This window comes from Mixophyes fleayi, chromosome 1 (assembly GCF_038048845.1).
Source record: "Mixophyes fleayi isolate aMixFle1 chromosome 1, aMixFle1.hap1, whole genome shotgun sequence".
In the NCBI taxonomy this organism is placed as follows: Eukaryota; Metazoa; Chordata; class Amphibia; order Anura; family Limnodynastidae; genus Mixophyes; species Mixophyes fleayi.
In genome coordinates, this window is record NC_134402.1 from 323,372,152 (window position 1) to 323,399,757 (window position 27,606).

The following is a 27,606-nucleotide window of genomic DNA, read 5'->3' on the forward strand; positions in this document are numbered from 1 at the left end:
ACTACTACATTTACTATGCACGCGATATGTGTCAAGCAGGCACCGCCATGTTGGTTGTGGCAGGCTGAATTGGGAATTCTCTGTTACATTGATTGTATTTCCTGCTTAACAGTTACAAAACTAGTAATGGGATTTAGGACTGTGGCATAACTGTAAAGGAAATGATTTCCATTTTTGTTCCTGACGTTGGTTTGGCTAAGTGACACTTCCTGGATGCACTTCCAGACAACTTTTATTGATGGTGCAATTCTTTTGAATGCATGGCACTCTGAAAAATATGCCTGACGTAAGTGGTATGGTAAAAAGTATACACTGACTTACCTATAGATATATAATGGAATACTTACAAATGTGTTATGTTAATAAAGAAAGCATATAGTGCAATACATGGGACATGGTAAAGCAAAAAAGAAACATTGGGAGTGTGCCCATAATGGAAAAATAGTAAATATTGCAGAGAAGTCTCAGAGAGTGAAAGCTATGGAGACAATTTTAGCATGTAAAGTGTGCTGTGGGAATAATGGGTATGGTCACAGGCATATTCCATTACTTTGTCTAACAGGTTTTGGTTTTAGCAAAATAGCAAAGCAATGAAACCTTTAAAAAAAAAAAATCAAAGAGCTATAATCAAGTACAATGCTGCATTGTGGTCAGTATTCTAGCTTATTTTAGTGACTAATATAAATACAGAGAGCATCTCAGTGACCACTATACAATATATACCCCAAAATCTATGATGATTATACAGTACAGATCTCCAAATCCCAGGTGGCTCTGCAATACAGATCCTGAAGCCCTTTGTGGCTCTGCAATGCGCACCCCATATCTCTGGTGGCTATAAAACATAGGGGCCTATTTAAGAAGCTCCTAAGAACTGAAAATCCCCCGCAAAACTACAGTTTTCAGGGGAGAACCACATTATTAGGTAACTGTTATTTATTAAAATAGGATCGCAGCGGATATCAGAGATAACTGCTGCATTCCCACTGTTTGTATGCAAAAGCAATCCCTATAGGTTTCTATGGGGACTGCTATTTAGCTGGATTTAAAAACTTCAGAAAATCAGAACCTGTCCTCGCTGGCTAATGCCATCAATGGCTATTGAAGGCTATGGGGAGAGCATTTCAGTAGAGGGCTCTTCGAATCCCTCACCGCAGCTTACCTGCTCTCCCCTCTGGTTAATATTGCAAAGGTGGATCTGAGCATGAGTGATCATGTGCAAAGCCACCTTTGCATTAGTAAAATTTAATGGGCGTTAATAAATATGCCCTATAGACACTCATAACTTTGGTGGCTATGCAGTCCCCAGATCTCAGGTAATATAGTCGGTTATAAAATATAAGCTGCAGATTTTTTGAGCAGAGAGCTCCCGGCACTCTGATAAAGAATGTCATCGCTGCACCAATCAGAGTGCCAGCAGTAGTCTAGTTGTTAGGTCAGCTTCCTGCCAATGCTGCCACTTTAGTATAAGCAGAGTGGAGGTACAAAGCAGCCTCTGTTGTGCTACTCTGTACTTCCTCTCTGCAAGTTAACAAAGTAACTGTGGATGGAAAGAGTATGGCTCCTTTGACACCCAGCGCTAAGAAACCCAGGAGATTGGGGGAGAAAATCTTTAGATCTAGGTCACATGTGGGAGAGTCCTGGAAAATTTAGTAGACTTGACAGATCTGATATCACAATATATAGTCTCATAATGACAACATGACAGCTATATGCAGGTTTTCACCTTGCACCGTAATGCTGTTGATTCACTGTCAGATGTCTGTTCTATTATAGTTCACCTTGCTTAGAAGATAAAGGTGGTTTTGCATACAACAATAACCATGTGAAATGTTACTAAACCTTGTGAGATACCATGTATGCTTTTTTCATTTATTTATATAGCGCCACCAATTCTGCAGCGCTTAACAGAATATTTGTCATTCACATCAGTCCCTGTCACATTGGAGCTTACAGTCTAAATTCCCTAACAGACACATAGATTAGTGTTTAAGTTAAGTTTATCAGCAACCAACTAACCTACAAGTGTGTGTCTGGAATGTAGGAGGAAACCGGAGCATCCAGAGGAAACCCACGCAAACATGGGAAAAACATACAAACACCACATAGATAAGGACAGGTTGGGAATCAAACTCATGATTCCAGTTCTGTGAGGTAGTATCTCACAGATTTGCCAACTTGTTCTAGTTGGCGACCGGGAGCTGCCGGGGGGAGGTGGGTGTGCGGGTAGCGGGGATCCAAAAATCGTGTAATTTTGGTGCCAACCCCCCTCCTTGTGACGTAATGACGCAAACGCGCCATTTTATAGCGGGGCCAAATGCCGTGATTCCCGGAGAATCGCAGCATTTTGGACCTAATTCTGGCCACTTCACTAGGAAGTGGGCAGATGCGGGAGACTGCCATACACTCCCGGGAGTCCCACCCGGAATCCAGGAGTCTCATTCCGGGAGAGTTGGCAAGTATGGCATCTCATCCTATTCACCCCCTTCCAACTACTTTGGACTCTGCATACTATTGTGCATGCTGAGATGAAGGCTGCAGGGGAAGGTAAAAATTCAGGATGGTTCAGAGTTATTGACAGGCTGCAGGTCTCAGAACAGCTCCCATCTAACAAGATTTTCGGCTATAATGAAATATACCACAGATAATACTGCATTATACAAGGTCAACCTGCCACAGGGGCGGATCTAGACATTTGTCCTACCCGGGGCGATTTTAGGGGGGGGGCGATTTAGGCCCCGCCCCCTTTCTGATGTCTAATGCTGCCGGCGGCTGCACAGTATGTGCAGGTCCGTTCAGCAGTGACAGTGTGCTGTCCCGCTACTCTGATTGTGTTTAAAACACAATCAGAGCAGCCGGGCAGCACACTGTCACTGCTGAACGGACCTGCACAGTGTGCAGCTGTCGGCAGCAAGCCCCTGGATCCGCCACTGACCTGCCATGAGGTAAGGTGAGCCCTTTGCATCTGGTATTTTTGAATAGACAAAGAGAAGTAGCATATTAACACTCTTAATAGAGTGCAATCTACCTCTCAATAATCATGATGTCCCTTAGCACCAGAAGACAGACTTCCAGTCTGTTAACCCACCTTCCAAGACTGAACAGCCTGCCTCTCAACACCTTACTGATAGTTTGCTGTACTAGTTACATCAGTGATATTTGCAGTCATTGACATGCGTGATATGGTAATCCTAAAGCCGCATAACCAACACTTTGTTAATTCTTAGGGGCGTATTCAATTGTTAGCGTTAACGCTAACAAACGAGCGCTCGAAAAATCTTAGCGTTAATACGCTAATTACTCGCGGAATTTCAGCTCGCTGCTCCCTGAGCTGCAAGCTAAAATTCTGCGAGTAAACTACCATATTAACGCTTTTTGCGTGCAATATTACCGTATTTCGAGCACTCGTTTTTCAGCGTTAACGCTCACAATTGAATACGCCCCTTAGTGTGGAACCAGATGAACCAAGCACTAATTTGTATGTGTGCAAACTGAACCTTCAGAAGCAGTCACGAAATATATAGATGTGCTGCATATTAATAATAATATATATATATATATATATATATATATATATATATATATATATATATATATATATATATATACACACATAATTATATCATCTCTTCTTACATAAGAAGAGGACATCCCTGATCACATGACCAAACAACGAGCTGTATAAGAGCTGCAGCGCGCTGCGCACTTAGGCATACGGGCGGACACTGTGACGACATTACGCTGCGTCGCCTTCCCTCGGTGTGGTACTACGACAGACGCAATGGCTGGAGTAGGTCGTTTGTTTTGCTCGGTATGGAGTAGGTGTGCGGTGCCGGAACTTCGGGTGCCCTGCGCTGCTTATCATAAGAAGGTACTGCAGGCTGTGGGTGGGCTGCCGTTGCCGCTTTGTTCTGTTATGCAGGTGGAAGTGAGGAGACGGCTAAGTGGTAGTTGTTGATAGAGGGAGGCGGCGGCGTCACATGTGTTAGTGACAGCTGAGCGGGTGAGACGGTGGCTTTTGGAACTTCGTATTAACTCACGATATGTGTTCTAATGTCCGTTATTTTCTACGTGGGGTGTCCCTGGAATTAGAAAAAGTACCCAGATGTAATTGCAAGAAGCCATGTTTAAATCAGCATCAGTGTTTTTTGTTTTTTTTGGTAGTTAAAAAAGATAGTTATTCCGGCACTATTCAGGGTGAAAAAAAACAAGCAAAAAAAAAAAACCCCTTGTATGAACCAGGTTATTGTCTTTGTCAGGTTAAGAAGCCACAAGATTTTAAAGTATAATTTCAGTTTTTACCCCTCTTGGTGCTGAGGTTCTCTTCATGCCCTGTGCTGAGCCTCTTTTGGCACTCTTTAGTCTGGTGGCATTTCTACATCATGCTTGGTCATCTTTCTGTGCTGTACCCGCACAGGCTAGATCCACTTATTTATTTTTTATAGAAGACTTTGTTTTTTTTCCACAGATGCTACTGACTTGTTTAACTCAAGACTGCAATGTGCTGTTTTCATAATGTGTCTTCCACTGTTGTGTGAATCATGTTTTTCATCTAAATACAATTTGGAAAATATTTACAGAACATGAATTGCTAAATAGCTTGGTCAAATAAAAATTAACTCTTATTTTCTGTAGTGTTTGTATGTATATATTGTCTGGAGATCAGACAATATATACTAAATGGCCACTAGTGTTTGCAAGAGGGGCCTCCCCTACTGTAATCAAGGATACTCCCCTTGTAAAAGGGTTACCCTCACTTGAAAGAGGTGACCTTGTTAAACAAGAATGGGAGAGATTGATACTCTTTGAAAGCTTTTACCCCTTCCTTGGCTATTTCACTATAGTCTTAGTGCACTGGATGCTCGTGCACAAAGAGGTCCCCGATACAAATGCAGATTAATTTTATGGTAGAGTATTTAAACTGCAAGCTGTTTGGGCAGGGACAATGCCAATGACTAAATATTTTCTGTATAACGCTGCGTAGTATGTAGCCGCTATATAAAGGTTAATAACCATTTATGGGTATATTTGAGTCCCACTCACACTTGGCAGTGAAGGGGTTAAATAACAATTATGAGGCTAATATTTGCCCATACTTTTTTTGTTTGTCCATACTCTCTTTAATGTGCAGTAGATTCCAGTCCTCACATACAAAGTACAGTATAAGCTGACCAGGATAGTACAGATGGCAACATTGTGGTTTAAAAACATAAGGAACTATAGTTTTATCTGCAAATTCTTCCATCATACAATATTTCTGGTTTACAATTGTGTTATTTGTCCCAGATAGTTAACTATTGTCTAGAAATATTTTCAGAGTTGAAAGCAGGTGGGTAATGTTGTTCTCTTAGCTGAGATATGTTGGCAGTCTTCTAGTAAAAATAAAGTGTATTTACAATTTACTTCTGAAAATACATTTTCATTATTTAAATCTGCACCTTAAAGCTGGACAACTCCCAGGAGATAGACTCTTCATTAGTAGTGATTTATATACACTGATCAGCCACAACATTAAAACCACTGACAAGTGAACATTTTATTATCTTGTTACAATGGCACCTGTTAATGGGTGGGATATATTGGGCAGCAAGTGAACAGTCAGTTCTTGAAGTTGATGTGTTGGAAGCAGGGAAAAATGGGCAAGTGTATGACTCTGAGCAGCTTTGCCAAGGGCCAAATTGTGATATATAGGTGACTGGGTAAGAGCATCTCTGGAGCTGTAGGTCTTGTGGTGTGTTCTGGTATGCAGTGGTTAGTACCCACCAAAAGTGGTCCAAGAAAGTATAACTGGTGAACTGGCAAAAGGGTTGTGTTTGCCCAAGGCTCATTGATGCACTTTGGAAGCTAAGGCTATCCTGTCTGGTCCAATCCCACAGAAGAGCTATTGTAGCACAAATTGCTGAAAAAGTTAATGCTAGCTATGATATAAAGGTGTCGGAACACACAGTGTGGGGGCTACATAGTCTCAGACCGGCCCATGCTGACGCTTGTCAACGGTCGAAAGTGCCTGCAGTGGGTATGTGCGTACTAGATGCTACTATGGCACCTGTTTTTAAAGTTTGTATTGGCAGCAGGAATAATGAACAATGTAAAGATCTGAGCGACTTTGACAAGGCCAAATTGTGATGGTTAGATGACTGGCTCGGAGCATCTTCAAAACGGCAGGTCTTGTGGGGTGTTCCCTGTATGCAGTAATTGGTGCCTACCAAAAGTGGTTCAAGGAAGGACAAACAGTGAACCAGCGATAGGTTCACTGGCACCCCAGGCTGATTCATGTGTGGGGAGTGAAAGCTAACCCGTCTGGTCCAATCCCACAGAAGAGCTACTGTAGCACAAATAGCCAGCATTAACTGTTTCAGCTGTCATAGAAAGGTATCGGAACACACAATTCATCAGTTTGCTGCATAGCCACAGATCAGTCAGTGCCCATTCTGACACCTGTCCACCACAGAAAACACCTGTAATGGGCACGTATGCACTAGAACTAGACCATGGAGCAATGGAAGGGGGGAGGCCTGGTCTGATGAATGTTTTTATTTAAATCATGTAGGTGTGTGTATCGTTTACCTAGTGAAGAGATGGCACCACAATGATGCTCAGGGCCAATGTTTCTTAACTCCAGTCCTCACGCACCACCAGTGTGATGCCCTGGGCAATGTTCTGCTGTGAAATTTTGGGTCCTGACATTCATGTTGTTTTGACACGTACCACCTAACTAAACATTTTTACAGACCAAGCACACTGCTTCATGGCAAATGTATTCTCCGATGGCAGTGGCCTCTTTAAGCAGGAAAATGCACTCTACCACACTGAAAAAATTGCTCAGGAATGGTTTGAGGAACATGACAAGGTGTTGACTTGGCCTTCAAGTTCCCCAGATCTCAATCCGATCAAGCATCTGTGGGATGTGCTGGGAAAAAAAACAAGTCTGAGCCATGGAGGCCCCACCTCCCAACTTTACATGTCTTAAAGAATCTGCTGCTAATGTCTTTATGCCAGATACCACAGGACACCTTCAGAGGTTTTGTGGAGTCCATGCCTCGATGAATTAGAGCTAAATTAGAGCAGTTTTGGTGGCATGAGTTGAACCTACACAATATTAGGCAAGTGGTTTTAATGTTGTGCTAACTGGTGTATAATTTGTTCTAAAATGGTGTTTAGGAGTACTTTTACCATTGTAGAACTTTTATTTGACCAGATCATCATATTTGCATAAAATCGGAGCAAGTTCGTTAATAATTGCACAAATTTTCTTGGTCTGCACTGAAGTGACTGCTCTTTAAACAGGTACTGTTATTTGGAAGTGTTCAGTAGAGCCCTACATGGATCTGACGCTCACCAGACACCTGAATCTTGGCCCCAATTGTTTTATAAAGTGCCACTCCTGAACTAAAATAGGAAAAATAAATATTTAAACACTAATTTGTAGATTAAACACATTTTGCTTTCTTGTCTATTAGATAAGATTGCACCAATTTTTTTTTTTTAGATAAAAAAAAAAAATTAAGTATCATGGTGAAATGCAATATGTGATTAAACAGTTTAATTTGTGCAGTGGTAACAGGTCATTTTCTCCACTTTCATAGACCAACATTTAACAGATGGCTATGTATTTGCCCACTGGCCCCATAAAGGCTCACTATAGTGGCACCAATAGTATACTACAAATAGCAAAAGTTTTATGGGACAGTAAAATCTAGCAGTGTGTGCTATTTCTAATTTTGTTATGAGAACTGAATGTGTGGCTTGCTCATGAAATATGACATCACAAAAACAATGGATAGCTTCTCGTGTGCTCCAGTTTCAGTACTGTTAATATTTTACTGTCTGATTCTATTTACTTTGGCTTTGTTAGTGTAATTCTTAATATTTAAAGTAATTATCTGCACATGTATAAATATACATACATTGGCAATGTTATGGTCTTTGCTCATGTATAATCATTGCGGTGTACCTTTTTAGGGCTGTGATGGGCAACAGGTGGCCCATAGAGCTGAAGTCAGTCCTCCAAGCCTTCACCTGTGGCCTCCAGCTCCTTCCTGCTTTGCCATATTTGTTTCTTATAGCTGATATTGCTGAATGCTGATATTATTACATATGGGTTAATTTATTTGATTAAATGTATTGTTTTAACTCATTACTGAGATTAAGGGTAATGTACAGCCCTTTTGAAGGTTAAAGGGCCCCACCATGAAGCTCCGAAGTGTATCAGATTGCCCATCACTGCTCTAGATATTCTTTAGGAAATGTGGAGGAATGGAATTAAAGCTCTGATATTTGTGTTTTGATAAATGTATTGCATAACAGTTGACAAATGTCTTGTGAAGGACAGCCACAGGCTGTTATGACCTTCATTAACACTTCCTCTATTTCTCAATAGGTTGTTGATCATTATGAGAACCCAAGAAATGTTGGATCCCTTGACAAGAACTCAAAAAATGTCGGCACTGGTTTGGTTGGTGCTCCTGCATGTGGAGATGTTATGAAACTGCAGGTTTGTATGTCGCAAGCAAGTTACTTCTGTTACATAAGGGGCATTATTATTACTTTAAGATTAAATTGACTCCCTCATAGATAAAAGGTAGTTTTGCTGTAAGCAAGAAATATTCATTTTCTTTAAGTATCTGTCCAAAAACTTGTAAGACTTAATCATGAGCTATGGTTTTATTTCTGTTTTGCATAGGCTTGAAATTATAAATCAAATGTTTAAGAATAACTATTGTTTTAGACTTTATACCATTGATTGCATTGCTCTTTGTTTAGCCCATCCAGCTACTATGCTCATAAGTGCACATGTTTATGCATCTTGCAGATTGAAGTAAATGAAAATGGGAAAATTGTTGATGCCAGGTTCAAAACATTCGGATGTGGTTCTGCAATTGCCTCCAGCTCTCTAGCTACTGAATGGGTGAAAGGAAAAACGGTAATTTGTTGGTATATTGAGTCCTCCCCCTTTGTACTGTTTAGTTCCTTGTATCTAGGTATAGTCTGTAAACAATAGTGCATTCAAATATCTTTAACTGTATTTTCGTAACTTTTTTCCACAGTATATCAATATCAGTCCTACAAATTAATTGGTATTTCCAATTACATGCAGTGATTGAACACACATCGCTCTTGTAGAGACATTTACATAATAAAAAAATTCTCCATATCTTAGTGTTTAAAAAAAAAAAACAATATATAGCCCTCCAATATTTTCTGTAAATATGTTTGATACACATACCAAATTTTCATAGTGGGCATTATTTATCAAGGGACCCTCCTTTTAATAAAATTGCCATTTTAAACCGCACAGGAGAAAACGCAGAAACTCTGTAATTTTACAAATCCGATCCTTAATAAATAATGCCCTAAGAGTTCTCTAACATCATTTGAAGATTGCAGGTAAAGGGGGGAATTCAATTCCCCCCCAAAGTATCGCTGGCGCTTAAACTATTAGCGTTATTACGGTAATAGTTTTGCTCACAGAAAAAGCCGGGTTAATATTACCGTAATAACAGTAATATCTATAACGCGGCGGTACCTCGGGGGGGAATTAAATTCCTCCCCCCAAAGGGTTGAACACTTGAAACTGTTCTCTTTTTTTTAAACTGGGTATGTTTGGTATTTAAAAAGAAACTGTTCTAAACAGCAGAAGCACACTTTAAAAAAGAAATGCAATGTTTTCTAAAACTAGCTATATGAATTAGTATATTTTACTTTTTTTTTTTTTCTTTTTTTTTTTTATAGGTTGATGAAGCAATGACTATCAAAAACACAGATATTGCTAAAGAGCTCTGCCTTCCTCCAGTGAAGTTGCACTGCTCCAGTAAGTATTTCTACACTCTTATGAGGTGTGAGATGTGTGCAGCTATAGTCATGGCTTGTTTACATGACTGAAGTTATCATATTTGTTAAAAGACGACTTCAGCTCCCACTGTCACATCAACTATTAGAAAAGTTCCATGTTTGGGAGCCTTGCTCCATCTATTTAATTCTCAATTTCTATATTTTTGCAGTGCTAGCAGAAGATGCAATCAGGGCCGCCTTGGCAGATTACAGACTGAAGCAAGACAAGGAGGAAGCTGCAGTCAGCGGCTAGCATTTCTTTTGCTCAAAACCTCTTGACACTTTAATGCCGTTTTCTTAGGAAGTAGGCCATGCCTCTTCCGTTATACGCACAATAATACAGCAGCTTGTCCAACTGTATGAATGTCTACTTTGTAATTGTGTGATTTATTTCAATTTGCAAAGTGTGCCTTAGAACAAGGAAGCATAGTAAATGGTCTTGAATCTGACCTGTTGTGTGTTTTTGTTATAATGTGGTATGCAGATTCTATACAGTAAAAGTTACTGCAACTACTTGCAAATAGTCACAAATCTCAGACAGGATTTTTTTATTTGGCCTTTACGTCACATCACACATTAAATCATAGTGTTATATCCATGTGTGTTCCACACACTTCTTATAGTGCCTGGAATGTGTGGCATTAAAACATCTGTTCTCTCTGTAAAACAGGGGACCCGTCTGCTGTGATTCTAAAGAAGCATTTGATGTTCACTTGTGTGGTTTTAAAATAAGTCACATTAGTATCCCTTTTGAAGTGGGATGGGTAGCATTCAGCAAATTGTTCCTAAGCTATATGTCCCCAAATCAGTTGCTGACCTGTACCTGCTTTTAGGGATTAATGTTTAGTTCAATAAAAATGAATTGACATATTTCATCTTGTGCTCCTCCTGGTGTTGCTACGTGGGAAATAGCAGGTGAAATTGTATTAATGTCAGCTAAAGTAGATCCCTAAACCTGTCTGAGGTTTAAATGAGTGCATTGGTTTAGTGGTCTACTATTGTTGGTGGGTTTTTTTTTTTTTTTTTTTTTTTTTTTTAATCTAGTTTCCAAAGACCAAGAGACTGCTATAAGAGCTCTTGTTTCAAAATGAAAACTGATATTTTTTGCAATGGAAAAGTAGGCTTGTTTAAAGCTTCTTGGTTTATGTAGTGTATAGTTTAAGGAAACTTTATCATAATAAAATAAATAACACTAAATTGCTGTCTTGCATGTGTCATGTAATCATTATTTATATAGCGCCAACATATTCTGTAGCGCTTTACAATTGTGGACAAACATAGTAAACTAATAAACAAACTGGGTAAAACAGGTGAGAAGGCCCTGCTCGCAAGCTTACAATCTATGGGACTTTCATAATATCTAATTTTTCAGGGGTACCAGAAAATGTTATAGTTTGGCTGATTTAGCATGCCCAGTGGCAGCTCTACTACTGGTTAACCCACCGGTCTCCTAGGGCACCCCTTATACATTGTATGAGTGACTTAGTGTCACTCAGTAATTTTTATCATGACAGTGGTGCCCCCTCACTAGACCTAGAGGCAGCAGCTGCTTCTCCATGATAGTAATGTAAAGCTGTCAGGTGCTGCTTCTGCATGTAGTAATAGGCTAGGAGTGTGGCGCTGGGCTCAGTGACATATCAACACATTCAATATTTTTATAATGAGTGGTGCTCTCTTATGCACTGGCCTTTGACACTGAGGGGCAGTGGCATTTTGCCTATGAAGTTGCCAGCTGCTGCTGCTCCATCTTGTTAAAGGGCCATTAGTCTGGCTCAGCCCAATGCCAAATAGATGCTGCCTCTACCACACACACTAGGTAAGATGCGGTGTGTGTGTGTGGGGGCACATAAGTCAGCCCTGTACATTTCTGATGCATGAAATTCTTTAAACCTTAAGTTAGCCATGTCAAAACCAAATTGTTTCACACAAATCACTTGAATGCAGAATACAAAGAACAATAGTTTTACCAAACTGTAGTGTCAAACGCAGGCTTCAATAAAGGCTATGAATGTATTGAAAATTAAAGATCCATAAATGAGGATACTTGAAAATAGGTTAACTTTATACATATTGTGCAAATGAAATTACAATGTTCTCATATTATTGTAACATAATATACACAAGTTAATGTACACCCACCATAGAAGCCAAATGTTTAATGATTGATATGATTGGGGTGCTCTCATTACCTCCCAACCCTGCCCCCCTCTATATGAAGGAAAATTCCATGCTTAGACCTATGCCCCCCACTTTGAAATATACGGATATTAGAGTGAATAAAACTCCCCAAGTAGTGGTGCTAGATGTATTTTAAGCAGTGTAATGTCTGACTAAGATACATTTTTCTTCTTTTAAAGAGGAAATGGGGAAAAATACAAACATAGTTCTCAAAAAAAAAAAAAATGTACAAGGTGTTTCCTCTAATTTTTTAATAGATTATATCAATGGGAAGGGGGAGTTGGAAAGGCACTAACAGCATCAGGAATATTACTAAGGACAATATGTGCAATCATTGCATTTAACTACCTGTGCACAAACATGGATATCCTTAAAACCTGGATTGTTAGAGGCTTGAAGACTGGTTTTGGGAACTGCATACATAGAGGCCATATGCAGTTGAGTGCAATTGTTCAATGAAGAAGTTCACTTGCAGTTTTATTAAATTATTTATCTCTTCTAATACAATTTTGAGAGATTTCTCACTACTTTTCCATTTAAAGAAATTTATTGATGACATCTGCATAATGGTGCACAGCAGCATTGGAAGTAAAGTACATTACTTATAAATAGTTGAGCCAATGCTGCTTAAATGTAATGACTTTCCTCTTGTTTGATCATTTTGTTTTATTTACAAAGTTTTTCCGTTTATACAGACTGCTACAGCCTGTGTAACAATCTACATGTCCATCAATCTATAAGAGTGTATGTATATATGTATGTGTATATATGTATATATATGGTATGTATGTATGTATATGTATGTATGTGTATATATGTGTATATATATATATTTTTACATGCTAACTGTTTATTAATATACAGTATTGTGCACACAATGCATTGGTTTACTTTTGATATGGAAGAACTTCTGAGCTTGGCCTTATGCAGGTTTAGATAGAAAGCAGGCAATAGCCACATGTTAAAGGGAGTTGCCATGTCCAGGTTATTTTAATTGCGTATGTCAAATGAAACTTTTTTTTTTTTAAAAAACATTGTGTGTCTATATCACACATGGATCACCACAACATTAAAACCAGTGACGTGTATTACATTGATTACAAAGTTTCAATGTCGCCTGTCAAATGGTGTGATGTATTGGACAGTCTGTTTTTAAAAAGTTTGTGTTGGAAGCAGGAATAATGGACAATGTAAGGATCTGAGCTGCTTCGATAAGGGACAAATTGTGATGGCTAGGTGACTGGCTCAGAGCATCTCCAAAATGGCAGGTCTTGTAGGGTGTTCCCGGTATGTAGTGATTGGTACCTACCAAAAGTGGTCCAAAGAAAGACAACCGGCGATGGGTTCATTGGCACCCCAGGCTCTTTGATGCGTGTGGGAAGCAAAGCCTGTCTGGTTCAATCCCACAGGAGAAATACTGTAGCACAAATAGCTGAAAAAGTTAATGCTGGCACTCATACCAAGATGTCGGTATATACACTGCATCACAGCTTGCTGCGTAGTCACAGACCAGTCAGAGTGCCCATGCTAACCCCTGTCCACTGCTAAAAAAGCCTGTAAAGGGCAAGTTTGCACCAGAGTCCAGACCGTACAAAAAACGGTTTCTGTGACCCAACAGGAGGTTCTGAAAACTAAGGTTTTTTTTAATTTATCCACATATACACTATCGACATCAGAAACATCTATTAAATAAGGGGTTATCATTTGCTCCACCTAAACATATGAATAAATTGCAGCTTTATGTGGTCATTCATAAATATGTAAGAAAATTGACTCTTAAAAGACATTTTTCCAGGAAGGATATGGCTAGCATTAATAGTTTTGAATTATCATCCAAATCGAGATTAAAGTTGACATCAAAATTCTACCCTTTGGAATCCAAAAGTAATCATTTGCATATCTTTCTGGATCTAGTCATACAGGACTTATGCTATTGGAACATTAAGCCACGTTCTTTTGGGAATTTAACTAAACATGAGAAGATGGCCTTGAATTGTCTACAGTCAAATAAGGATATTTCTATTAAACAGGCTGATAAGGGGGGTGGGATAGACATTCTTAATTGTTTAGACTATATAGCAGAAGCAAATAGACTTCTGCTATATAGCAGAAGCAAATAGACTTCTGGGGGACTGCTCTTCCTATATTCGTTTAGAGGGTGATCCAACGCAGTGTTACATCTCTGTTGAGAGGATTATTATCCAAAGGCCTCCATGATAATACTATTACGAAAGAAGAATTTCAGTACCCCTTTACCTCTTATGCCATCATACCTATCTTTTATTATCTCCCCAAAAATCACAAAAATTTGGTGAAACCACCAGGGAGATCTATTATTGCAGGGATTTGTTCCCTGACATCAAATTCATCTGAATATGTGGCTACTTTTCTTAGGAAGTATGTAACCAATCTGGATTCGTATTTGAAAGACACAAATGGTATTCTACAAATCCTTAAAGATTTCACGTGGGACAGTAACGTTTATTGGGCCGCTATTGACGTCCAATCCTTGTACACATCTATTCAGCATGAACAAGGTATTAAATCCTGCAGAGAGTTTTTGAACTCAGATCTATATGTTACGGTTAAACGCAAGGAGTTCATATGTGACTTGATAATATTTATACTCGCCCACAATTATTTTAGTTTTTTTAGATTCATTTTATCTCCAAACATGTGGAACGGCCATGGGCACGACCTTTGCGCCCAGCTTCGCCAATTTGCACATGGGGAGTTGGGAATGTAAATACATCTATCAATCCAATATTTATTCTGACAAGATCATTTTATATAAATGTTATATAGATGACATATTATTAGTATGGAATGGCACTCATGATGAGTTTTATGAATTTTTAACTTTTATTGGGAATAACGAGTAAAACTTAAAATTCACTGCAACTCTTAGTAAGGAACAGGTTGAATATTTTGATCTCATTTTAATGTCAGAAGATGATAAAGTGATAACCAAAAATTTCATCAAACCTGTAGATACAAACAGCTATCTTCATTTTAAAAGCTGTCATCAGAGGAGGTGGAAAACAAATATCCCCTTCTCACAATTCAACAGAATAAAAAGGAATTGTAGTAATACCACCGACTTTGAGGAACAATTAGAGGTATACACAAATTGTTTTAAAGAAAGGGGTTATCCTAGCGAATTAATTGATGAAGCCACTAAGAGGATTAAGGATAGGGACAGAATAGAAACCTTACAATACGAAGACAAAGTAAGGTTGAGAGTATACCTTTTATTACGGAGTACAGCAGTGGTGAAAACACCATTAGGTCTACTTTGAACAAACATTGGGGCATATTAAAAAGGGATCCTAATTTGTCCAAAATTTTACCTGAGAGACCAGTTGTGATTTTTAGAAAAATTATTAATAAGGTTCAAAAATCATCCGGTACCCCTTTTTTTGGTAAAGGGTCTTTGAGGTGTAACCATTGCAATATTTGTAAGTATATGAACCCAGTGAAAACCTTTTACTACAACCATGACAATAGTAGGAGGTTCATTATTAAATATCGTATGGATTGTCTTACTACCTCCGTAATATACATGTTGGAATGTTCCTGTAGTTTAAAATATATTGGTAAAACTAAGCGTCCTTTAAAATTACGTATCCAGGAACACATTTGAGATATTAAAAATATAATTATGAGTCCTTCTGTATCCAGACATTTCACTGAAAAACACAATAGTGATCTTAAATGTCTTAAATTTATGGCTTTGGAACATGTACAATTAAATTCAAGAGGGGGTGATTTACAAAGGAGGCTTTCTCAACGAGAAATGTTTTGGATTTTTGAGTTGGGTACCTTAACACCCTTTGGTCTCAATGAGAATTATGAAATCGCCCCTTTTTTACAACCCCTCTGTTATTGAAATTTATTGTAATTTTCTGCAACCCTCTTTTGTAACTTTTTTGACCTTATTGATACCTATTGATATATTGCTATTTTTAGGTATAATCCCATAGTTAATATTTTAACATATTAGTTTTTGAATATTAGTAAATTGTTGTATCTTGGTCCGTTTTAGGTCTTTATTTTGTCATGTTATTGTTACGAGCCGCGGCGGTGCCCAGCCCCCGCGACTCTCTTACCTGCGTCCCGGCCGCCCATGACCCGGCCGTTGCCGTGGCAACGGATGGACGCTTCAGCGCTGCGTCCCGGCAGTGAGAAGCTCAGTAAAGTTAATAGCCTGCGGGCTAATGAAATTAGGTGCAGGGGGGCTGGGAACTATCAGAGCCAGGCTCTGATTGGCTGTGCTCACTATTTAAGGCAATGAGGTCTGCTACCTCATTGCCGGTTATAGCTTCTGTCTCACAGTCTGCTGACCTGCTTGTTCCTGTTCCTGTGTATTGTAATTCTGCTGATCTCTCGTGTATGACCCTTGGCTTGGATTTGGACTTCGCTTGTGTATCCCGTGACCCTGACCTTTGGCCTGTTTACCGTTTCTCCTGTTTGCCTGTGACCCTTGACCCCAGCTTGTTAACTGGACTTGCAACCTGCTGCCGGCCCTTGACCTCTGCGTGGACCTCACTCCGCTTGCCTGGGTTCTCCCCAGCCGGTACACACTTCACGACCCTCTGTCAGTCTGCAGCCCAGTCTGTCCCCACCATCAGGGGCTCCAGTGAACACCTGATTGGCAGAGTAGACTCCGGGTTGTGTTGTGCCGGCTGGAGGGGTTCCTAACAGTTATTGGTATGTTTTATATATGTAAGACACTCATTGTCACTTCCCCTTTTTTTGGGGTAATTGTTAGCTCTGGATGTTTATTGCGATTGCATTTATTAGAGGTCGCCATTCCTTTTCTGCACATGCGCACTTTATATTTGTGCGTTCACCATACTATGGGCAATAAAGTTATTTAACATCTCGCGCATACGCACTGAACGGCGGTTAGTGCACACGCACCCCAATGGCATGGCTGGTTATAAAATAGTCGATGGACACTTTTGATTGTACTTACCTTTATCTGCTCCTGATGAAGTCTTGCGGGGTCAAGACGAAACACGTTGAGCTGCTGAGCGAATATCGCTTTCTGGTGTAACAGATAAGCTCTGTTTTTATGCTTCATGTGAGTGCATTGTTTACATTTTTTAATAAATTGTGTTATTGTATATTACAACAAATTCTCCTTCTGTTAATCCTGTTCATTACCGCCGATGGAAGTGATTGTATCAGGAGGCACATCCTTGATATAAGGAGGATCTTTATCAAGTTTCTATGATATGCAGATATACAAACTACATCTGGTACGCATATTTTATATATTTCCTGATGGATTTTTGGCTGAAGGGTTCTCTTTCCCTTTAAGTATCCTATATGGGATTTTAACATCTGATTCACATCTGATTTCGAATAAGGATTGGTGTTCACCCTCACGAGGTGTACTAAGGAATTTATTACAATATCACACTATTGTTTCCTTTTTCTGCATTATTTTATATTTGAAGGAGATCCAGAGGAACATCTTTAGGCGAGGATCTACCATCTTATAAGATCACTGGACAAGCTTGTTATGGTATGCAATTAATCCACATTTAGGTTCTATTATACCCATGTATCACACTATGAGGCACCTTGCCTTTGCTCTATTTTAGTAATTTTGTTTTCCGGACTGACCTGGCTACAGACTCAACTGGCTGCCGCTTATACACAAGAGAAGTGTGTTGTGGACTTTATATAGAGATATTTTTGTGTATGTTTGTGTATATGCTTTATACCACTTGCACATATCTGCATTGTTTTTAATTCTATCGCTGTAGTACATAGCGCCATTTTGTATCTATTTTTTCTTTATTGATATATATAATTATTTATTTTTTTGCATTATATCCCAAGGCAGCAAAATTCACTCTGCTTGTTTTTAATACAGAACTAAACCACACATATAAAAGCAGGAGAGAAAAATCAATATACCTATTAAACGTTGCTTGGAGGTATGTAGAAGTTAATAAATTTGTCTTTGCAGAGAATTATTAGACCATTGGGTCTCTAGGTTTCTATACATAACACTAGATGAAATCAGTAGAAAGTGTTCACACAACACAACCACTAAGTCAGCCTACAGATGAAGTGTTATATTGCACATGACATAGTTAATTCAACTTGTGATTCCATAGGCTGGAAGTAATAGCAGAAAAGGTCAAGATAGGCTTAATACCATTTGTGTAGCAGGGGATGGGTGATTGTGAATTACATTAATCATGTAGGTTAACTTGTTTCAGTTAGTGGGTTTTTTTGTTTGTTTGTTTTTTAACTCTTTTTTTATTCTGGGAGACCCTTTACATTGATAGTCTGGTTTAGCTCCCCCACACAATAACCCTGTTAGGAAACTAGATGAAATCACTGGGATTCACTGTGTAGCTTAAGGATAGATAGAGTCCTTAAGCTACACAACACTAGATTTAATTGTTCGTAGTGAGGGAGATCTCACCTGACCATCTTTAAATTTCTAAGGGACCCCCTCCTCCCCCCCAAATAATAAGCAATCCATTGACAGAACTAGATTTCCTTGCAACCTCCTTGATTGTCTCAGGCACATTTAGCACTCAGGTGCTCAAGAGTTTGGGAACCTAATCCGTCTGTTTCTGCCCACTCACAGGAACATTGGGCTTTCAGTGAAGCCGTTCAAGCACAAAGTTGCTGTGACAGGATAGACCGCCTGTGCCAACCTATCTATTGTTGCTGGGAACAGGCTGGGCTTACTTTGCCACTGTTCCCTTTTGTTATTACAAATGCGCCTCTAACCGCAGTAGGAGGGGCTTACAAATGCTGCACCATGGGACTCCTTACTGGCATCCAGTACCGGGTTTCTTCTGGGTAACTGATGCTGCTAGTGTACCCCGTTGCTTGTGTGCGTGGGATGGTACCCCTGACCTCGTCCTATGGATCAGGGTTGCTGTGGATGGATTCTCCCTGGCCTATCACACTGGCCAGATCTGCTGGGTAACGGGCAGAGAGGTGGTACCAGAAAGCTGGGTCCAAATCTCAGAACAGCTGGGAAAGGATTAGAGTTGGGTCTAATCTGTAGGTCACATGGATAGACAAGTTTCCAAGCATGTCTGTGAAGAAAGTGATGTTTATTTGCTCACTCTGGTTGAAGGTACCAGTGAGCAGGTCAGATGAATCAAGAAGAACAATTTTCAATACAAAACAGTGCTTTTTATACAGTTTTGGACACAGTCTCGTGAAGTAAGCCAGCCCCCTGATGTCTGAGCTATTTTTAGAATCAAGATGCAATTTGTTTATGCAAACATGGATTTACATGCAATACAAAGCTAACAATATTTAAAGTTATCTGTGATATCCTAAAACTTGCTGTGATTTCCTGCATCTTGTTTTAGATACAGGAAATCTAACAGTAAGTCTAATTAAACCTTCCTGTGCCTTCAGGTGCTGGACCCTCACATATCAAAAGGTCTAATTAACATGATATTAACATGGGTCCTTTCTTCAGACAGTTGCAGAATACACATTCCCAAAGAAAAGTTACAAAACCCCAAACAAGTCATTTTCCTACTCCAAAATATACAAAAGCCTTCCTCAACAAAGGCTTATTGCATCAGGTATATACCTCAGAAATAATGTATTATTTAATAGCATAATAGCAAAGTTAAAACAAAAAACGAATTTCTTCCGCTGGTCTTAGAAATAAAGATATTTCCTTTACCAAAAGACACACTATCAAACATAAGTACATTTACAATTATATAATAAGGGCCCTGTGCTATTTCCTTTAAATACATTTTTACCATAAGTTATTTATAAGTGATCCAGTGACCGCTGCCATTACCACCTGATGTTTATCCACATCTGCAGTCGTGCGTTGATTGCATCAGCGTACGCTGCTGGTGGTCATTAACTGGTTAATCCTGTGTAGCAAATATGGGTCTTCTCCCCCATTACCTATCATGCTACTAGTATGTGCTCTAATTGTCACTGCAGAGCTATGAATGGACTGTAGCCTGCATCTGTAAAATCCATGCTAAGGACTGTCTCTCCAACTAACATATAGGTAATGGGCTAGACTGATTAAGAAGGCGTTGCCCAAAGTTTTTATTCCATGACAGTCGCCAAGCTCCTAGCTGATAACATAGTGGCATAGGATGAGATGGAGAATTTATGATATGAATGTTCCAAAGCCCCTCTGCTCTCTAAATCATATTTTCATGTGACTATGATTGCCATGGTAATTGCATGATCCTCAGCAAACTAAATAATTACTGGCAGCTTGAACAAAACCCTACAGAAAACTAAATATCTTGTGTCCTCTTACATGTAACTAGAGTTATTTATATTAAAGAATTGCCTCCTTTAAAGAGGTGATTGCACCTTTTTAAATAAAGAATCACTGACTTCCCTAGTACCCATAATTACTGGAGCTCAGATGATTTATTAAAAAGGCTATATCCTGCTTATAAAGAACATCCTTTTCATATAAATTCATTTGAGTAGACTAATAATGTCATAGGGTAGACTCACAAACATTTTAAAAAGAAAAACAAAACATCGTAAGGTTTTTTTTCTTGCCATCAAACACAAATTATGTTCTGTCTGAATTGTGCCTGCAACAGTGAGTTTTGCATGGAGTGGGTTAAATGTATGAGTAAAAGTTATGTATAAGTGCTGTGAGTTCTTTAAGCTGACTTTATTACTTCCCAGGGAAAATGGAACAGCGATTTTTAAGGCATCTCGTCACTGCTAAAGTGTCTTGGCCCAGACTCCTGTTTACTTTGGCTTATCCCCAGAAGCTTTATAAACTTGTAGAGAATGTGAGGGGGTAAGACTGGGATTTCACATGGGCCTTACCTGCTATTTACTGGCTTTACCCACTTTTGTCTCGAAAGAACGTGCGTTTTTCATTACCCTGTTCTGTGTTAAATTCAACTGCAGGCTACTGACCATTACTTCAAGATTTTCAAGAAGAACGTTAAACAGCCAGTAAGTATGTAGAATCCTCAATCGCCCTGTCCCTCTCATTCTACATTAGGTGGAATGGGAAAACTATAAACTGACAGCACATTTTACACTCAGTATTTGTGGATGTGTTATCCTATTAGGTTTGTAGTTTTCCTTTCCATAGTTAATGCCTATTCTACGATGGGATGAAATGCTACATTTTACCTTTAGATTATCGACTGCTTCTGCTTTTTACTAATATTGCAAGACAAAGCTAGAGAAGAGGTGAATTATCTCCTCTTATAAATATAAATATAGGTAGAGATAAGGGTGTGCAAGTTGTAGTGGCACAGGGGTTAGCACTTGGGCAATGGGTTTGATGCCAAGGTCCTATATGTGTCATTTGTATGTTCTTGTGTTTGCCTGGGTTTCATCCAGGTGCTCTGGTTCCCTAATCAAATGGTAGTTTAATGGTTTATGGCAAAATTAACCCTGGTATGACTGTGTGGTAATGTAGATTGTAAGCTCACTGGGGCAGGAACTGAGGTGAATGATTAAATATCTATAAAACACTGTAATATATAAGGCACTAAATAAATAACTTTTAATAAACCGCTAATAATAATAATAATATACATAAAGATATGTCATCCATGCTTAGTTTATAATTCACATTCTTCCACATCCCTTTGTGTCAGTACAAACCAACATAGATCTGCAAACCTATCTGGAACAACCTTCCTCTACGTGGAGCCATGCGTACCACCATGCTCAAGTTATATATATTGTACAGGTAGATAAAAAAATAAAGAAATAGTAGGTAGAAAAATAAGTGGAGCCATAATGGCTTTCAATGTGTGCAGCCAGACATTGCGGTGATGTCTGCACCGAAGTTCGCCAGCAATTGCATCTCCCCCTAAAACTCTGCATCTGGTCTTTACAAAGTGTACCATTATAAAAACTCTGACGAATAGGACGCATAAGGGTTCCCCATAAAGGTTCCTATACTGGACAGGCCCTGTCTTACCAGGTGAAATAAAAAAGCTGTGCTGGTTACAACCAGACTACTGGTAATAAAAGAGTTATACCATACCTCAGCCTTATTCCAGAGCTTCTTCTTTTTGGAGCAGTAACTTGTGATAAAAGTTTGGAGCAGTCAGCACATTTCATTTCCCTAAGACAATGTCAATACCGGATATATAGTTTAACATTTTCTTTTACTTATATATATATATATATATATATGTTGTATTTATGTTTCAACATGTATGACTCCCAAGACCTACACTTTGAGTAAATTTAACAAGCTGCGGGTTTCAAAAAGTGGAGATGTTGCCTATAGCCACCAATCAGATTCTAGCTGTCATTTATTTAGTACATTCTACACAATGACAGCTAGAATCTGATTGGTTGCTATAGATGCAAAACTACAATAGAATAGGTAGACCTAGAATGGACAGGATGAATACATTTGAGTTTAGGTAAAACACAGTTAAAAATATATGCAAAACAATGGGGTAGCAAGTCGTAAAAAATATGTACCAAAAATGAAAATTCATGGTTTAGTATTCCTGTTAAGTAAAGACATTATAGTCCAGCAGAGAGATTACTTAAAGTAGGTGCTATAAACAAAAATGGTCAGTTTAAAATGATCCAGGTATATCCTAGGGAGACATATGCCAGGAAAGCTTGGCAACCAGATTGGAAGAGATAGGTCTGGACCTGGGATAATATTAGCAGGGAGGAAATGAGATGCATGTATACAAGGTATATGAACATGAGGCAATAAATAAATAGGTGACTCTGGGACAAGTTATGCAGTGATGCAATTTTAAATACAGTAAGACTAACAGGGGTCCTTTGTTTCAGTGATTTCAGTAGCATGATAGGATGAATCCTATGGCAGCTCTCCATTAACATGTTAGGGCATATTGGGAGACAGGCAATCAACAATATACTGTGGAAATTTGCCAGTTATAGCTTTGAATGGTGAGAGAGCTGTATTATTCTGTAATGTAAGGAGGTCCAACTTACAGCTATATATAAAGAATGGTGATGGAAGAGTAGGAGAGGCCAGTGATTAAGCCCAGGGCTTTTTGGAAACGAATGTCCAATTTACCAACGTGTGACACAGCACATTGGCTAAATATGAAGCTGGCATAACCAAGGAATGGAACGTGGACTAAACTGATTGTCTCAGGACCTTTGTAGGTAAAGCTGCACATCACTGACGATTTTCATCTCCAAATCGCCAGATGTACTATTCAACTTTTTGGAGGGTCAAAAATGAAGTTGCCGGTGATGTGTGGCACTTTCAAAATACCAAAACCTCTAGAAAAATCGCCTGAAAAAAGGCAGATAATTTTAGAGCTGCTTCTGGTAGGCTAAATATTTCAAATAGCTGTCTGTCATTCAGAACACAAGAGTAGGCACCATTGGCATACGAATTATGGCATGGTATTATTATTTATTAATGAAGGTGGTAAAATTATAATTAACTTATGGGGCAAATTTATTGTTCATTATATTAATATAATATTATAATAATATAATAATTTATGACTGGAGAAACTTCATGATCGGAGCACCATTTATACGGCAGACTTTTGGTACAATTGCATGCTGGCAGTTGTAGTTATGTACATACATTGTGCCCCATCATGAAATAATTATTATGGACCCAGTTATAAATAATGATTGCCTGTGTTATCAGTCAAATAATATTGCCCCTTAATATAATGGACAATAATTTTGCCCCTTAATATAATAATAAATTGATTTTGCACCCATAAGTTAATTATAAATGAATTTTGCCCCCTTAATCATTAAATAATGATCAATGGTAAAATACTCTTATGTTCTGAATGGCAAGATAGCTCAAACCAAATTAACAAATCCTCTAGTTGGTCTGCAATGGAGCGTTTTAAGTCAAGTCAAATCCAGTGGTATTTGAATGTTGGCAAAAGTTCCTAGGAGTGACTATTACGGTGATTATTACGGATATTATCATCATCATCATCATTTATTTATATAGCGCCACTAATTCCGCAGCGCTGTACAGAGATCACATCAGCTCCTGCCCCATTGGGGCTTACAATCTAAATTCCCTAACATACACATACACATACACACAGAGTAGGGTCAATTTTAGTAACAGCCAATCAACCTACTAGTATGTTTTTGGAGTGTGGGAGGAAACCGAAGCACCCGGAGGAAACCCACGCAAACACAGGGAGAACATACAAATGCCACACAGATAAGGCCATGGTCGGGAATTGAACTTATGACCACAGTGCTTGTAAGGCAGGAGTGCTAACCACTTAGCCACTGTGCTGCCCATGATATAAATTATAAATCCATATCTGCCAACTTGTCAGTCGCCCGGTATGCGGGACAGGGGTATGGCCACATCACAATGGGGACGTGACAACCCCCCCAGATGGCTGCCTAGCACTGTAAAGCTATAGGCTGTCTATTAGATATCACCCTTCCCCCAACATTCCCACCCGCAGGACAAACACAACAGAGCCCTAAAATGGGGACAGTTGGGCAGTATGTTAGTCACCTTGGACTTCTGTGACCCGAATAAAAGCAGTTGGCCTAAAGCCTTGTTCTTTAATATGATCACAGAACTCCTTGGTGACTTTTAATATCCATATAATTTACAGTACAGAGTGTATTGTCTCATACATTTTATTCAGTCAACAAAGGATAAAATTAGACTTCTATTTCTATTCATCTTTATATATTTGTTTATTCTGTTAGAGAAACCCTATTGGATAAACTCTTCTATAAATGCAATTCTCTAATCCTGTCCCCAGACATGATGAGCTACTTTGATGTTACACTAGAAACCCTGAGGGATGGTATTACTGAAAGTCTACAAATCCACAACCCTCCCCAAGTAGTTCAGTCTGATACCCAGTATCCCATACTGGGGATTTGAAAATAACAAACACTGCAAAGAAAATATGTGAATTTCTCCTAGAGGAGAGATAGTAATTAATATCAAGGCTGGTAGGATAAAGATAGTGGCTGTGAGGCTTTCTATGTCTCTTATATAGAGAAGGATTGTTCCAGATTATTTTGTTCTGTCTCATGTGAAGACAATAAATACATTAATCACATCTTACAACATTCCGGTTTGGAAAATTGGGACAAATTAGCCCAAGCCCCTGATCCACAGATGAAATGCCTTAATTCATCAATATCACGCCCATTTACAACAAGGCCAAATCAATTTCCCAGTGATCCACTTGATACTTGATCTCTGAAAATTGGGAAAATCGGGACTGTCGAAAGGTATGGATTAAGTAATGATTTCAACTGGCAGTAAAGCAAAGTGAACAGTCTGAAAACTGCATTATTAATAGGTGAATGTTCATGGCAGCAGTTCATGAGAGTTGTGGAGTTTATAGTAGAGGTTTGTTTAAGGGAGCACTACACCTAAAATACAAGTTGGCTAAGACATACTCTGGCCTCGCAGTTTTGGGGAGTTACCCCGAGCTTTATTGCAGATTCCTTAAGGGTGCAACTGTCAAGGTTGGGCCAAAGGCAGCAAATTTCATTTTTATATTCAATATTGGTGGAAGGATCTGGTGAAGGGGGTTTGCCGGAGCTGCGATGCAGGTGGGAGGGTGATCTGGGGCGTCTTAGTGAACAGGCATGGGATATAGTGATATGTAGCCCGAAACAGGTCACTGCATCAGTCAGATTTCGCCAGGTTCAGTTTTTTCTGTTGCACAGAGCATATCTCACCCCTCTTCAGCTTTCTAAATTCAGTGGGGGTCAGAGGGTGTTGTGTCCCAAGTGTAGGAGTGAGAAAGGGGACTTTTGGCATATGCTCTGGGAGTGTCCGTTGGTCTCATCCTTTTGGGGAGAGGTGGAGGATTGCATTTAAAGATTGGAGGTGGGAGTAGTGGGCTTGACTCCAAAACTCTGTATATTTGGTTTAGGCTTGAACAAAAAAACCCGTAGACTTATTAGACTGCTTATCAACACGTTACTTATGTTGGCAAAGGTGGTGATAGCTAGGAAATGGATGGCACCTGAAGGTCTGACTTTGAGTAGCTGGATTGACCTTGTTAACGATACAGTCGCCCATGAAAGGTTCATGTACACTAGCAGGAACCTAGTGGATAAGTATGAAAGAATATGGTACAGGTGGAGGATATCCCCATATGTCACGGAAGGATTGAGGGAAGTGGAGCTCTCCTAATGTAATGCTCGGGGCAGACATCCAGCCGCCTATTATGTTATTAAGGTCAACGATTATATTTTGTATTATCAAAAGTGTGCTATTATTTTATTGTATCTTGAAATTGTGCATATCTTGGCTTGAAAATTTGAATTTCAATGCTTTTTCTTTTTCTGATCATATTGCGTATGAACACTTGACAATACTTGTATCACTGTGTGGGTTATAGTTGGGGGGTTAGCCTAATGTTATGGGCTTTTTTGTTGTTAAAAGTGTAAAGAAAAGCTAAAAAAATAAAAAATGCAATAAAATTTTACCTGATTTAAAAAAAAAAAAAAAAATACAAGTTGGCTACCTTAAAGAGCTACTAGCCACATTCAAAAATATAAATGTAAAAGTTTAAAAAGTTTAGGAAATAATCAGCTGAAAATATACATGAGCATGGTGAAAACACAAACTTGTACTGAATATTGGTGGAGGTATCAGAGGTGAGACATACACATTTCCTAGTTACTACCCGTAGAGAGCAGAATATAGCAACACTCCCGGGCATGGTTAGGTTTGGGCATCTCATCCAAGAGAAATGGTGTAAACTAACTAGATAGAGAGTTTACAGCAAGCACAGTTGACATGCTATGCCTCTTGCTTCACAACAGCATTAATTTGGCTAGTGGCTAAGGGGTCTATTTATGACCCTTCGTTTTTTTCTGTAGAAACTTTTTAATCCTCATCGCATAGATGCGGATTAAAAAGTTTCTCATATGTATTAAAAATCAACACAGGAACAGCCGTTCCGAAAAACGGCTGCTCCTGTGAAGTCTTACACTTACCTAACACTGGATTCTTCTCTTTTCCTCCCTCTGCGGTGCCGATCGTCCCTCTTTCAATCCCTGTGCGCATGCGCCGACCGGTAAACTCGGGCATGCGCACAGAGATCCGTGTCTGCAGGAACCTGAAGCATGTGATGGAGGGATCATGTGATCCCTCCACACAAGCGCTGTGCAGCTCTGCTCGTCAGAGCAGCGCTGTTTTCAGTGTAATGTTTCACTTATGTTAATGTACGCCAGCTTCAGATGGCGTACATTAACAAGTAAAAAAAGAGAAATACTTCACCTGCCAGTCTTTAATACATAGCGTTACTGAGCACTCCCCATACATTGTTATGGGGAGTGCTCAGAAAAACGCTAATGGGTGCAAAGAGATATCTGCTGCTATGCTAGATTAATACATAAGGATTTTAACGGTAAAGCCCCGAAAACAATGTTTTCGGGGCTTTACAAGGGGGAAAAACTTTAATAAATAGACCCCTAAGAGTCTTACTATTTGTGGATCAGGTGAGAGAGATAACACTGTTGTAAAACTAAACAGTGCATTGTAGCTTATTGGTCTATTTATGAATAGGTGAAAAAAACTAGATCCTGTGAAAACAGCAGAATTTAGGGCTTCTCCTTATTTAACAAAGGCCCCATAAAGACTGTCGCCAGCAG

The 27,606-nt window shown here is 39.1% G+C and overlaps 1 protein-coding gene across 2 annotated transcripts; it reads left to right on the plus strand.

Moving 5' to 3' along the window:
• Nucleotides 1–91: 91 nt before the first annotated feature.
• ISCU (iron-sulfur cluster assembly enzyme) lies at nucleotides 92–11,028 on the plus strand. 2 transcript variants are annotated; one of them, XM_075214005.1, is made up of 5 exons: nucleotides 92–286; nucleotides 8,381–8,494; nucleotides 8,813–8,923; nucleotides 9,733–9,811; nucleotides 10,002–11,028. In XM_075214005.1, the coding sequence occupies exons 1-5, from the start codon at nucleotides 257–259 to the stop codon at nucleotides 10,082–10,084; spliced, it is 417 nt and encodes a 138-aa protein (XP_075070106.1). In that variant the 5' UTR covers nucleotides 92–256; the 3' UTR covers nucleotides 10,085–11,028. The 2 variants fall into 2 exon arrangements, with proteins under 2 accessions (XP_075070106.1, XP_075070096.1); XM_075213995.1 differs by lacking the exon at nucleotides 92–286 and adding an exon at nucleotides 3,713–3,871.
• The last annotated feature ends 16,578 nt before the right edge of the window (nucleotides 11,029–27,606 follow it).